At 42.2% G+C, this 15,499-nt stretch overlaps 1 protein-coding gene across 4 annotated transcripts in view; it reads right to left on the reverse strand.

The window, feature by feature from the left end:
* Fat3 (FAT atypical cadherin 3) overlaps positions 1 to 15,499 on the reverse strand; it is a 456,579-nt gene that overhangs the window by 56,892 nt on the left and 384,188 nt on the right. For all 4 annotated transcript variants that reach the window (XM_032911177.1, XM_032911175.1, XM_032911176.1 and 1 more), the window contains 3 exons: positions 13,533 to 13,729; positions 12,364 to 12,517; positions 9,654 to 9,887 (listed from right to left, as the gene is read on the reverse strand). In XM_032911177.1, coding sequence (XP_032767068.1) covers positions 9,654 to 9,887; positions 12,364 to 12,517; positions 13,533 to 13,729 — 585 coding nt within the window. The remainder of the gene's footprint in view (positions 1 to 9,653; positions 9,888 to 12,363; positions 12,518 to 13,532; positions 13,730 to 15,499) is intronic.

A 15,499-nucleotide genomic window follows, 5' to 3' on the forward strand; every position in this document is an offset into this window, starting at 1 on the left:
CCATTTGAAATACTTGTCAAAATTAGACTTACATATTGTATAGGCTTTCTGCCGGGAGTTTCCATTGTTCATTTTAGCTCATCTTTGCTTAGAAAGATACTAATGCTACTTAGAAAATTGCTTTTGTCAGAGGGCCCATTATAAAGTTACTGCAAAGAGTATTTTTAAACTAAATTTTACTCTTTAATTAAGGCAATTAAAGGAAATGGCTGGCCTAAAATTTTTCTCTCATCTTCAGTAGAAGGCAAATACAATTCCAGGGAGTCATACAGCTTAGACTGAGCATTCTTGTTTTATCTTTGGAATATATGTTGGGATAATATAAAATTAAACAGGAAGTTCCTATGACAGAGTCCAGGAATTAGCAATACTTTTAGCTTAGCGATTACTGTCCTTGTAATAGTCTTTCTAATGACTTCTGTTTTAAGTGCCCTTTAAAAGCTTTTCATTGGGTGATTACTGAAGCTGCCACATTCTCCTGGGCATGACATCAGCTCCCAGGGTCTGAAGCTCCCTTTGAAAGGTCCGAAAAAGACTGAAGGCTGCCGTGTAGGTCAGGGAGATCCTGCCAAAAGTATCCAGCGTCTCCTGGGAGTTTGCCAAGTTAGCTGGCAGCAGCTGTTTCACTGGGTCTAATGACAAGACTGTGGCCCCAATCCAAAACAAAACCCCAGCCCCTTTGTTTAGAAACATGAAGACATCCAGCAAAGCCACATCAGAGAGGAAAACAGGCAAGGGTCCCTCTAAGCAAGGGGCACTGCTCTGTGTGAACTACATAAACTATGTACCCAAGAAGCTGGTCCCTGTGCACTGAGATTCCCTATGGCATGGAGAACACTACAAGTGCCCATAGCGTGGCCTTGGACTAGGCCTGGCAGCATTAGTTGTGGGTAAATTAATTCATCCACAGAGAGCTATAAAACTCCACCTTTACTAGTACATCGGATTCCTATGCTGCACTGTGACCCAAAGATGATACTTCAAAGGTTTCATACACACACCGCGGAGGATAACACGGAACTCATTCATTCCATCTCCACATGGCCGCCGGCTCACTCATGTATTTACTTCATAAACACCCGAGGACCCCTTGCTGCACAGCGCATACTGGGTCTCTCAGCATTTCTACGTCACCTCACTAAGTCATAAATGAAGGCTGGATAGCCTCAGATGGAGACATGGCAGACAAAGAGAGCATTTGGAGCTGCGAAACCAGCAGAAGTTACGGATGATGAAACTGTCATTCTCTCAGAAGGAAGCAAAGGCTTGGAGCTGATGAAGTCATGTTAGGGAGAAATGGCCTGTCTGTTCTCAGAAGCCAGCTGAGAGCGATCAGAGCATTATACCTAATCATTTCTAGGGTCAACTAGAAGCTGGGCCTAATGACAAGGAGGGAGGGGAGGGAGGGAGAGGAGGGAGGGAAGGAAGGAGGAGAGGAAGGGGGTAGGGAGGGGAGGGATGTGTTTGAAAGGGATGGTTTGGAAAGGTTGGGCGAGCAGAAAGTGTTCTGAGATACGGAAGCTCAAGGAACAGCAGATGACGCTCAGCGCAGCACCTGTCAGGGAGGCTGGGAAGTGACTACACAGAGGAGCTTCCCGTGCTCTAAAAGGCAGGAACTGAGAGCAAAAGGGAGAAATTCCCCTTCCTTGGGGCCATCCCCATGGGCTGCACTGTAAATAAGGTCTGATCCAGTGTAGCTGAGAGAGCGGCGCCAACGTGCTCACGTGAAAGGAGCTCTTGTGGTCATTTGGTAGAGATCAGAATTCTCCACGCAGGCTTCTTTAGAAGGAATCACTGTTTCATTTGACAACTGGTGTTTTGATCCAAGCTTGGGAGAAATTGGATTTTATAAAAGGTAATAATAACAGTAACTTATGTGTCCAATTCAGACTCCTAAACTGAGTGAGGCATTAGAGTTCACTACAGGGAGAACAAAGGTTGGCCCATCTCATTTCAGTCTTCCTAACCAGACTGTGGAGACGGACTGTGTCTTGTTATTTTAGGTTGTTTATTTATTTAACCCTTCATTTTGCATAGCTTCCCAGGGATTCTGATGCTCCTTAGGAGCGTGGGCAGGGTTTGAGGAGCATGTGGACGTCCAGAGTGGTGGAGGACATTATTCAGACGGCTGGTGAAGATCCAACTGACATATTTAATCTGGTCTTATCCGAATGCCTAATGTTCATTCTCAGAGTGGAAAATAGACAAGGTACGTACATGCTTCAAGCTTGTACTAAGCCACACACACTACTGAAAGGACTCTGTGTTGAGAGAAGGAAAAATACAGGGGCAGGGACGCATTTAAGAGAGCCTCAGAGTCCTTCACTGTCTCCAAGCCTCTCTCAACTGAACAAGCACCTGAGTGAGATACTTAACTCTGAACGGTTGGAGTTCTAAGATCTTTTCCTTCAGTAATGGGGGTACATGGGAAAGTTTTTTGAGGTCTCTGCAGAAAGGCTTTACATTACACAGGCACACACACACACACACACACAACACACACACACACACAACACACACACACGTGCATGTATATTTGTGTATATGGAGAAAGAGTGTATTTGTGCATGTTTCCATGCATGCAGGCACTTGCATGTAAGTCAGAAGTCAGTGGAGCAGAAGTCAACTTCAGGTGCTGTTCTCCAAGTGCTTGCTATTTATGTTTGAGACAGGATCTCCCCCTGGCTGAGTCGAGGCTGGCTGGTCAGCAACCTCCAGAGATACCTGCTTCTCAGTCTCTAGTGTTGAGATTACAAGCATTTGCCACCATCCCTAGCTTTTATATCTAATGGACAAAAGGCTTGGAATGTCTTAAATCTCTCAGTCCTCACAGAGGGTTATATAATTTTTAGTGATATTTTAATAATCCCTCAGCCACTGTCAAAAATTTAATACTTCAGACAATATTGGAGCTTGGGGGAAGAAACATACAAACCCTACATTAAGCCCTGGCCTGTGACTCTTATTGGTAATGATTTTAAGGCATGAAGATAAACATTAATTATAGGATGCTTAAAGAAAAGAGGTGGGAATCAGCATATATCCCTCTTGGAATATTTCAAAGAGAAATTATTGTGACATAAAACACTGGCTTGAAGTGTTGAGGTCCCTCTTTAAAGTCATCTGTTCAATCTCTTTGTCCATGAACCTCTTGAAACAGGAGTAGTGTCACTGGACTGGGTTTCAGCAGTGGCATTGTAAACCTCTACTAGGACCACAATTTCCATAGGAAACAAGCCGGGGCCTGCTGAGAGCAGAGCCAATAGCTCTCATATCCACCCATCCCTCAAACATACCAAAGTAGCCATGGTCCCTGGGTGGCTGAACTGGTTGGGCTCCATGAGGCTAACAGAAAGCATGTCATGTCATGTCCTTTTAAACCTAATAGCTAAAGTGGTTATCAAGGAATATAAAGTGGTTATCAAGACATATCCAAGAAGCAAGAGTCACTGGGCTTAACAAGCTAACAGAGGGAGAATACCTGTAGTAGTTTGAATACAAATGGCCCCCATAGGCTCATCTATTTGAATGCTTAGTCACCAGGGACTGGAACTCTTTGAGAAGAATTAGGAGGTGTGGTCTCATTGGAGTAGCTATAGTCATGTTGGAGGAAGTGTGTCACTGGGGCTGAGCTTTGAGGCTTTGAGGTTTCAAAGGCCCATGTCCTATCCAGTTCCTTTCTCTCTCCCACTCTCTCTCTCCTTCTGCCTTCAGATCAGGATGTATCTCTCAAACTCCTCCAGCATCATGCTTCCCTGGATGTAGCCATTCTCCCTATCATGATGATAATGGGCTAAACCTCTGAAACTGTAAACAAGTCCCCAGTTAAATATTTCCCTTATAAGAGTTGCCTTGATCATGGTGTCTCTTCACGGCAACAGAACAGTGACTAAGACACTACCTGAGACCTTCATGTTAACTAATCTCTAAGTGGATTTGAAAAGCATGTTTGATATAGGCAACGAAGAGGTATGTACAGTGCATTGATTTTGTAGCCATTGTGTTCTGGATCTTAGTATCTACTGTATTAAAGAAGAAATGCACACTCGTAACTTTAGAAAATACTGGACTGATTTAATTATATTTCTATTTTCATGAATTACAAAATGTTATTCTGAGAGATGATCTATAGGTGTCACCAAACTGCTAAGGTGTTTGAGACACAGAAATAGAGTTCTGGAGTGGTTCTCAATGTTTGTGTAGGAACATCAGGCTGTGATCACCTAGGAAATATCTTGAATGTAAATTTCCACCTTGCTTTGCCTCCTAGACCACAGAATCTTAAACTTTGGAGGAGGGACAGTACAAAGGAGGCTCTGGAAATGGGGCATTTGACATTTTTGCATAGTCATCCTAGTGAATTCGTTGCTCACTGACCTCTGAGTGCTGTGGACTAGCTTGGAGTCTCTCATTTCCATCCTGCCATCAGGTGACATGGACTCAGGTAATCCAGGGAACAAGCCTTGGCTTTGAGCATTACTATCAACTGGATACTTGTCTCTCTTGAGCTCCCTTTTTATAATGTCTGCTGTCCTGACACTAACTTATGGTTCAGAACTAGTTACTTAAGCCTACAAATTACTCGCATTGTAAACTGAACACTGGCAAGCCAACCGTAGGCTTGTTATGAGACTTTCATGTTCACTGTATCTGAGGCCCTTGGACCGGTGCCTGCCAGGGAGCAGTAGCTGCAAAAGTGGATTGTAGCAGCAATGTTATCATTATTGCCGTTTAAAATCCTTGAGAAGTGCTGTTCTTGCTTGGGAAGGTGTGAGATTGGAGAAGAGTCATGCAGAGGCTATCACACCAAAATGACATGATGTGCTGGGGATATTTAAAGGAGGAAATGAAGAAGCAGTGGGGGAAAATGTGGCCCTGCAGGTTCTGAGAGACATCCTTGTTCATCTTGAACAAATATCATGCTGACACTTTGAGGTTGGTGAAGCAAGCTACTGTTACTCTAAGATTATGCAGCAAGAAGCTTATATGGGGGAGGCCAAAGACTTCCCCAAGGCCATTGGCTGCTAATCACCCAGGCATTTTCTTTACATGTATATGGTATCTTGGTTCATTTATTTATTTGGGACATGTATCTTAGGGGTAGCTGAGAATATCCTCATAGCTTTATCCACAGGACCCACAGGAAGTTAGGTATACTTTTATCTGGCTTTGATGACATAGAATGCTTAGGAAAACGGAGTAGGAGAAGTATCAGGATAGGTGCATATATCCCTTGAAGAAGGGATGAACAGATTTCCTTATGAATCCACATGCTGTTCCCCTCCCCGAACTGAAGGTGGTAGATAGTTTAGACATCTGTTTTCCCTCTTCTCTCCATGGGCTTTTCTGTGTTCACCTTTGAGGTGCTGTGCAAAGGGGCCACACTTAGCTAAGTTCTGGCAAGATTGATCTCAAAGAGTAAATGTTGACTATATTTCCTTTTCTTCCTGACATCACAAAGGTGATCGTGGAAGGTGGCTCTGTGCTTTGGCCTTCAGCTTTGAGAAGCCCAGGTAAAAATACAGAGGGCATCTCTGATTCTCTCGGAACAGTACAAGCAGTTCTTCACGCTTCATCCCAGGAAGAGGCCAGGGCACCTGATGGACATTTCTGTAGGTAAGCATCTCACTCACTTACTCCACTGTACTCTATGGTTCTCAAGAAGTGACAGACTAGAAAGGCTAGGTAGGTTGGAAGAGTCAGGAGGAACACTTGACAGGTTTATCTAAAATATTTTTTCAGAGAGATCTGGAAACCTCCAGAGTTTCCTTACCATGTGGCTGATTTCCTTACCATGTGGCTGACCGCCAGCCAGTGCCAGCTGACAGTCATGATGGTCTGACTTAAACAGCATAGATTTCCCCTTTCTCTTTTCCAGTCCACTCTAGGAAACTACTGAAATTTATACCTTGCCTGCCCAAGTGTTTTTGTTGTTTGCATGTTCACTTGTTTTTGTTTAAACTCTAATAAAGTTGTCCTTTTTGAATGAGCTTTGGCTTTGCCTGACTTTTGAAGAAACAAAACAAACCACATCAAAACAAAACCTTGAGAACCTAAGAATTCTTAGTGTCCAAATGTATACTAAATTGAACATAGTAACTCCTAAGAGTCATTGCATTAAAGAGCAAGACCTCCTTGTCTTTACTTTATGAATTAACATTTCATAAATTTGGGGTCATGAAGTTATGCGGCTGAAGATATTTTCCATCTACAGGAAAATTAAGAACTTAATGTGAAAATCTAGATAGTTACCAGGCTATCTCTTAGAACTCATAAAATGCATGTAAAATTATCCTGTCTCCCTTGTTTTATTTTATTCCTGATGTAAGAAATTCTTATGATACTATTTTTGGTTCATTATGAATGATTCATAGGAAGAAGCTGTTTGACTAAAAGAAATAATACGTTTTAAACCGAGAAACCCAGAGAGTGGGCGTAGGGCTTCATGACATGGTCTTTGGACTTTGCAATTCATGGAATTAGATTTTTGATTAGAATCTTGTCATGTCTCTACAAAGACAAGTGACCAAGTGTATAATGCAGCCAAATTATTGTTGTCAGAGTGTATTTTAGCTGCTATGACAGAATATTTCACATGAGTAATTTTTAAGGTACCAAATTTTTGTTACAGTTCTGGGGGGCTGGAAAGACCAAAATCAGACACTAGCAGCTATGGTGTCTAAGGAGGCTGAATCTCTACAGGTGCTCCCTCTGTGTATCCTCACAGTCAGAGGAGCAATGGGCTCCCCAGGATTCCTTGAGAAAAGCATCAGATATTCTTTATAGACCCAATATCTTAGTTACATATGCCCCCTTCCTTCCAAAGGTGCATCTCAATACAAACACATTAAGGGTGAGATTTCAACAAAAACCTTTTAGAAGGACCCAAAAATTCACGAGGTAACACCAATAAAATTGGGTTACCACTTCATGTGAAGGAATCTACTTAAGAGACATCTCATGAGCCAAATGGATTAATCTCTTGTCATTTGAAGTCCGTTCAATAACTTGGATGAACCTGAAGCAAATTATGCTAAAGGAAAACATGCCAACTTCAAATGGGTATAAACACTATGAATTGGTTAAATAGCACATTTTTAAAATAATAATAATGTTGAAGTTAAATGTTTGATAGTGCATAGAAACTGGCAAGGAGGAGGGCAAGGTTATGGAGGTGTGTGTGAGAGAGCCTTGTGTTGGTTACGGATAGTGGAGGCTTTGTGAAGGTACACACTGATACTGTTACACGTGAAGCCATGTTCACTTCTAGGAAAAGTGAATATGCCTGATGGCTTGTACCTATGTCAATTTTGTGAATTTTTTATAACAATTCTGTGGTTAGGCAGAATTTCCACTGGGGCTTAGGCTAGGTGAAAGTTAAAAATTTCCATGAATCCATAATTATTTCAAAATGAAATAATTTTCATATAGATAGAAATCTTTATAAAGATTTTTCTTGTAGAGAAATTTCTTCATTATTCTAAAGGATGGTTCGCAGTTGTGATTGGGTGCAGGGCTAGACTGTAGAGGGGGCCTGTGGCTGCCTATGGAGCAGCAGCTGCTATTCAGCACCAGGTAGACTCGTGAGTTTGAACGCTTGGCCCCATGGAAGTGGCAATATTATAAGGTGTGGCCTTGTTGGAGTAGGTGTGGCCTTATTGGAGGAAGTGTGTCACTGTGGGAGTGGACTTTCAGGTCTCCTATGCTCAAGCTCTACCCATTGTGGAACACGGTGTCGTTTCACTGGCTGTAGATCAAGATGTAGAAGTCTCAGTTCCTTCTCCAGCGTCATGTCTTCATGGAGACTCCCTACCATGATGATAATGGACTAAACCTCTGAAGCTGTAAGCCATCCTCAATGAAAAACTCCTCTTTAGAAGAGTTGCCTTGGTCATGGTGTTGCTTCATAGCAATAAAACCCCAACTAAGACAAGTGGTGTCTATGGTACCCAGGTCCTCGGTTTCAATGTGAGGTTGTATACAGAAGCCTTTACTTATCATGGAGTGAGAAGATCGAGGTATAATATCTCCATTCACTTTTTTCTTCTCCCTGGTCTTTCGATCTCTGTCCTTATTAATGACCAGAATTTAGACATTCCTTCCATTCCATCTGCCAACACTGTTTCTCTTCAGACGGAAGTGAAAGGAGGACACATAGCTAACAGTATTGTTCATCACAGCATAAGAATCAGCTCTGGGGTCATATGTCTCAATCCTACTCAATCCCATCCTCACACTGCCCAAGACCTGTGCAGCGACCAGACTAGTATGTCTACTCTCCATCCCTAGCAGCATGAAACATCTGGTCACCTCATGAAGGGAGCAAGTGACAGAATTTACAGCTTTCAGCTTTTGAAATGTTATCTACAGGCAAATAATGTGTCCTCGAGTCAAACCTTAAATTATTAAAAGACTCATTAGCATTAATTCTGTCCTCTTTCCCCAAAAGTGTTTGAGTAAGAGTCCAGAGAATGTTTTATAATCCCCCTTTAAAAAGATTATTTGTAGTTATTACACAATTATGTACTAATAAACAGTCTTTTCCTGTTTGCCATTTTCCCACAATAATATACATGTTTTTAAAGGATTGGTTCTCGACCTTAAAATTATGCTAATGTGACAAGAGCAATAACTCAACTGTAGCCTCTAATTCCTGTAAGGGGAAATATGAAGAGACCCTGGGTGCTACGCTTGTTTTCAGCTAATTATCATGTATTTGCTTTCCCATTAGTCCAATAATTTTTCTGTCAATTCAGAATTAAGCAAAAAGACACTGAATTATATAACGGCCCGCTTAGCATAACAGACACACCCCATCATGTCTAGTCCTCTGATTTACAGCTCTTAAATCCAACAACCGAAGGCTCTGTGTGCCCTTTCCTATTTAGATTCCATCATGTAGTCACCCCAATAGCTATGCACTCTTAAGGAGGTCTACCTCGCAATTAACGCCAGTCTCTTCTAACCCATCATCGCATCACGTAAAAAGGATTTGGACATAAACTTTATTAGCAACTTCAGTTCTAATTCCTTTTTGATCTTTCCACCCTCACTCTGCCTAGTGATGTCTGTTTGTCAGTAGTGGGAGTTTGGGGGTGGGGACAAGGGACTTTCGAAAATGCCAGTTTAAAAAAACTCCACATTGGACTGGTAGCACATCTAGTGATTGGTCTTTGCACTGTGGGACAGTACAATAAATAGAGATTGTCATATTTCAGCTGACGCTGTGATGTGAGTCTTCACAGAAATAGAAATGAACTCTTCCTGCTGCACAGCACAGTGTTTTAATTGTGCTTAGGGGGAATAGGCAAGTAGGAATACTATTGGTTTTATTTAAAAAAGAAAAAAGAAAAACAAAACCTCAAAAGCAAATGGTCAAAGCCTATAAACTATTACCACATTCCTAGTTACAAAGTAGAGGGATGTCTAGTCTTGTTTTAGGACTCTACAGGATGAGGAGGAGGAGGAGGAGGAGGAGGAGGAGGAGGAGGAGGAGGAGGAGGAGGAAGACGTAGAGTTCAATCAACACAAGAGGCACATCTGCTCAAGGTTTTAACCTAGCTTATTGTACATGTTCTAGCTGGAGAAGCTTTTAGAACTTTCTAGACACAGTGAATCAATGCGGGAGAAGTCTGGCTGGGGAACTGACTTACCAACATCAGGGTCCACGGCTTGCACTCTGGTCAGCAGAGCCTTAGTGGCCGTGTTCTCATAGACACATGCAGTGTAGTGGTTGGAGGAAAACACAGGGGGGTTATCATTCACATCTTCTAGGAGCAGGAGGACACTGGAGCTGCAGAAGCGGCCGCCTCCGTCAGTGGCCCTGGCAATCAGGTTGTACACTGGGACCCTCTCCCGGTCCAATAAGGCCAAGGTTTTTAACTCACCTGTGAAACAAGACAGCAGCATAGTTGGTCTGCCTTTTAAAAATGGTCTTTTCATGGAAAAGCAGAAAATCAATTGTATGAAAAATCCCAAATACAAGAAATACCAAGGACATAAGGCCTAAGTGCCCTATAAATTGAAGAAATACAGCAAATTCAATTTTGTAGGCATCATGGAAAATATCACAGAATTTTAGATGCAATGGCAAAACAACTGCTTGACCTTCAAATTAATTAACTCCTTTGCAAAATTTCCTGAGGTGCTTTCCTTTGGCAAACGGAAGAGGCTCTTGTGGTTGGACTGCTCCAGGTACATCGTTGTCCCTGGTGTTCATGGTCCATAGGCCCAGAAGCACAATATCCTGCTTCTAAACATACTATTTTTTACCCCATTTTTAAGGGGAAATAAAACCATCAAAACTGGTTGGCTTTAACAGGAAAGTCTTCAAGGGCCCTGTGATGATTAATATTGGTTATCAATTTGACAGGTCCTGCCTAGAATCCCATAGGAGTCAAGGTTCCTGGAACATATAAGAGGGATTATCTAAATCAGAGAAGTCTGTAAGAGAGTGTCTTAGATAGGCTGGCTGAGGAATAAAAACCCATCTTAAATATGGCAGGCTTCACTCTCCATGCTGGGATCTTTGGATTCTGTGAATGGAGAGAATGGGCTGCGTGCTGGCATTCATTTTTCTGTCACCTGACTGTGAAAGCAATTTGACCAACTAGCTACGTCAAGCTCCTGCCACAGGGACTATCGCACCATGATGGACTGTACCCTAGGGTTACGAGCCAAGCTGGGATAAAGCCCTCCTTCCTTGCTTTGCTTTTGCCAGGATATCTTTTCACAGAACCATCAAAAGTCACTAATGTAGGACTTAGTACCACAAGGACCAACCTTAGTACGCAAAACAATGGGTTTTGTTATGATATTTACTGAGCCACATTCATTACCCTCTTTCCTTCCCTCCCTCTCTCTCTCTCTTCTCAGTCTCTCCTTCTGTTGTCACGTCATATAGATGGATAGAGAGAGAGAGTTGGTTCTGATTTTGCATCTCTGAAAAAGTCTATCCTTTCTTGAACAACTCCCTGCATCCTTGTCTTTTTCCTCCAACCTTTTAATAGTCTTCATTTGACTTTCATGTCACGTGAAACGCATATTCACGATACACGGAGATCTTGTTGTTGCTTAAGTGCGGATAGGAAGGACAAGCATAGTGAGAAGACTAACTGCTATGTGGTACAAAGTATGACTTGGGGATCATTTCTCCTCTTAAATGACAGTGGTAACATTTGGAACTAACCATGTGTCATCAGTCAGCTTCTCCCGTGTCTTGCTGAATATAGCCAGTTCTCCAAGATAGGCCACACTGAGTTCTTTGGCCCTCTTATTTAAAAAGTCCAGGTTGGCTTTTCAGGAGGACATTCAACACCCTCTGTTGTCTGTTTAGAGATACTGCCTCCTTCTTTCATGCTCTGTCTAATGTTCTCTTCCCTGCAACCTTCAGTGTTCTGCTTCAACTCTTAGAATCTTGCCTCTGTTTCCCATCCCTTTCCTCACAATATCAGTTACATCTGTGATATTCCAATATGGCTTCCTTTGCACTTCTGGGCAGTCCTTTCACTATTCCTTTCTTTATTATGATTACAGGTCGTCTATCTTCCAATAGGGTCCAGAGAGGTAAGGAATATGTTCTTATGTAACTATATCCATGCTTCCTGCTAGGATCTATGAGTAAGCCATTGACTTTTGAAGACTCAGTTCACTGGGAGGAACACAGACTGTGGAATATGCAAGCTTTTCACTCTTTACACTTCATTTAAAAATTGCCACTAGATGAACCACCTAATCCACAACACGGAAATAACTTGCTGCCATAGAAAATTACTTTCCCATCAGTGCTAGCCTTCAGTTTAGACATCTGACTTCAGTTTATATAACCCTTTACCTTATAATTTTTGTCTGGTTATGCAAGGAAATTTGGGGGCTTGTAACCCCTAAACTAGGGAAGGGATGTTTGATAAAATCCAGACAGCATTGCTGTAACGATCAGAAGGGATCCCAAGGTATTTCACCACGAAGAAACTCTTCTTGCTAAGCACCAAGTTTTAGTTTGCATGGAGACCAGAATTTGTGATGCAGCCCCTCTTCCACTCTTTGTGAGCCTGGCCTTAACTCACAGAGACATGTGTGGTCATTTAATGCCAGTAAAGATGGGGAGATAGATGGAAGGAAGGAAGAAAAAAGGGGGAAGAGGGGGAAAAGAAAGTCCCAACCCTAACCCAAATCAAGTTTTTGTGACCTGGAGTGCTCGCATCTGTATACTGTGAAGTGCTTATTTCTTAACATGTAGCACATCAGAGCCTCCTGTCAAGGCTCTAGCTAAGTAACTGTCTATTCATGATGAGACCACACGAGAAAATAAACTCTGACATGGATTAATAATGGCATTTCCACAAAGAACAAATTTCACCTTACCACTTTCTGGATCTAGAAAAAAGTCACTGTTTCCAGAACCATAGAGTGAGTATCGTATATCTCCATTGGATCCAATGTCCGCATCCTTGGCACTGACCTTCAGGATGATTTTATTTGACGGAACGTCTTCAGGAAGTGATGCTGAGTATGCAACCTGGCCAGAAGTCAGCAAGAGCAAGTCAGTCATTACTGCCCGTGGTCCGATAGCCCCATGGATAGCCTCACACCAGGGTAGATCATTACTCTGTGTGGTATAGGTTTATAGATACTATTAAAGCAGATTTCTTTAAGATTCATTCACGTGGTTTAGCTTTTGCAGCTCCCCCCCCGCCTCAGATCATATCGTAGTGTGTTATAAGTTTTAGCATATTCATTGCCTTACCTTGTCTGTGCACATTCAGCTAAAAGTATTTATTGAGCACTTACTGTATGAAATGTGCATATGACTGGTAAGAAGAGAGTGGTGTAGAAAGCCAGTAACAGTGCTGCATTGCGAGGCTCAATGCTCTTCCCACACTGACTGTGTCTATTTCTGTGTTGACACCAAATGGGCCCCTGGGATTGTTTTCACCTCTTTAAGGAGTCATGGTTAATATCTGGCTTTAGCATAAGAGATTAAATCTACATACATCACTTTGCTAAGCTACCAAACACAAATATTGTCCCTCAGTCGACAGGCTATAAAATACAGATTAACAATTATTTTTTGGTGAGAAAAAAGTGCTATCTAGTTCTTGTGTCAACATTATGTGTTTCTACAGTAATGGAAAGACCATTTTGATGGGGATCTGGAGGCCCCTCTCAGCCTCAGTGCTGCCACTGACAGCTATGTTGTCTACAAACAGGCAACTCACAGTGTGGGGCTCACCTCTCTTATCCAGTTATTTACGGAGATGGTGTGAGATCCTTTATGGACTACTTAAAGGTTAACTTTAAGGCTCACCAATTCTGTTTAATTGGAAGAGAGTCATAGGAACCGGGCACATGTTCTTTCCTGGTATATAGGTTTTGGGACATTTGGGACATTTTTTCCCAGACTCTACTTCTTTCATTTTTTGTATTCAGTTGAAAACAAGAGCTGATATTAGCCTGGATTTAAGAAAAAATGTGCAGTGGGTTTGAATTTAATTTTAGGGTTTTAAAAAAGCAGTTTCATCCCCAAAGCTCACCTGATCACACACTGGGCTGTTGTCATTTACGTCACTGACAGTCACTTCTACCATGGCCTGTGTGACAAAGAGTCCATCAGAGGCAGTGATATTGAGGAAGTAAATGTCTTGTTCCTCTCGATCCAGAGGCCTCTTCACATAGACCTTCCACTCACTCTGCACCATGCCCAGGGCAAACCGTCCTCGGGGGTTCCCTCCTGTGGTGGAAACAGAGCTTCTGAGGACTCACAGTAGGACACCCACATGGGAGTCCATATGGGGACATTCAAGTACCCCTCACGCTGTATCCTTATGATGCTGAAAGGGCAAAGACTCCCTTAATTCCTCCTGTAAAAAATGCAAGCTATTGACGCTCATCTTGTGTGGAAAGTAAAAGAATAACGTTCCAAGAGAAGAAAATCCACAGAGAGCAGCTGGGATGATCTTTTGTTTAGTTTCCCTAAAAGATAATCAGATTCAAACTGTGAACCATCAATTGGTTCCTGGGATGATGCAATTGTCTTTCCACTCAGCCTCAAGAGAGGCTGTAATACACTGTAGTCCTGTCACCAAGACAATTTCATTAGCTGCTGAGTTGATTATGCAATCAAGACAAGACAGCTAGTTCTGTTAAGGAATCTTTTAATGAACACTTTATCATACTGCTGGGGACTTTCTGATGAGGACTGGAGTTTTGGGGAGAAAAGTTTGCACCACGGAGGACAAACCAATGGTATTAAATAGTCTTAACAAGGGTTCATTTAACAAGAAGCTCAAAGATACACAGTTGATGTAATTAAGTCAAACTGAAGAGAGTGGCTGATGGAAATGTATGGAAAGAAGACGAGATGGGCCACAATGGCCCAAACATTTCTTTTTTCACTTCAGCTTGACATAAGGTAGGAAGAGGGAAATCATGTCAGTTCTGACACCCAGAAATGGTTGGCCAAAGACCATAGGCAGTAGTCAGATGCAAGAGGATGGTGGCCCTTTGTCTGGCATTTAGGACTACTTATCCTCTGCTGTAGGTCATTTTCCTAGACAGCAGGGCCTCAGAAGCAGCCACGACCACAAAAATCTCCCTGCTTAGTCACTAAAGCGCAAGTTATAAAGGGGAGGATTGACAATAGGTGACACAACGGTGTAAGAGTCTATGACACTGAGAGAGCCAATTGCTTTGGATTCCTCTAAGCGGAGTTCAAACCCGCACCTTATGTAAATGCTAAAACACAACTACCAAAAACATCCAACAACTAACTTCAGCTGGAGGGACCTGAAACTTATTATTCCACATTAGCCAATGTGGAATACATTTTTGGTGAGCTTCCTGGAAGCCTCTGTCTTTCTTGTTTCTTCAGTGAGGCTCTGAACAGTCTGCAGCTGCACGATTCATGGATTTCCCTTTTCCTCAAATAAACTGTTTATCATGTTCATGTGATGTTTGGTATAGTGGTGCACTCCTCTAATGCCAATACTTTGAGACGGGGACAGGAGGTCATGAGTTCAAAACTAGACTGGGCCACATAGTGCATGAAGAACTAAACAAATGAATGTACCCAAAATTATCTTCGAACACAATAAACAAAAATATAAGGAAAATATATGTTTCAAAGTTTTATTTCACTGTAAGAATGGAACTGGTTCACGTTGCAACCAATCTTTAAAAACAAACAAACAAAAAAAAAGCAAGCACAGGGACCTAGAATTCTGAGTATTACCCTGGTTCTAGGGAACCTTGGTTCTCCTTTATAACTTTTCACCGTGAAGAGACCACAGGACAAATGGACCCAAGTCATATACAAGATGGCACATTGTTTCTCCAGGGCAATGATGCTCCCCCTTTCAGAGGGTTTTGCTAGTTTATGTAGACATTTTTGGTTGTCACTGGACTGTGGTGGGTCTATATGCTATTACAATCATCAGGACTGTTGCAGATCTATATGCTACTAGAATCTAGTGGTTGAGGGGCCAGGCATGGCGGTGAAATA

This window comes from Rattus rattus, chromosome 8 (genome assembly GCF_011064425.1).
Source record: "Rattus rattus isolate New Zealand chromosome 8, Rrattus_CSIRO_v1, whole genome shotgun sequence".
NCBI lineage: Eukaryota > Metazoa > Chordata > Mammalia > Rodentia > Muridae > Rattus > Rattus rattus.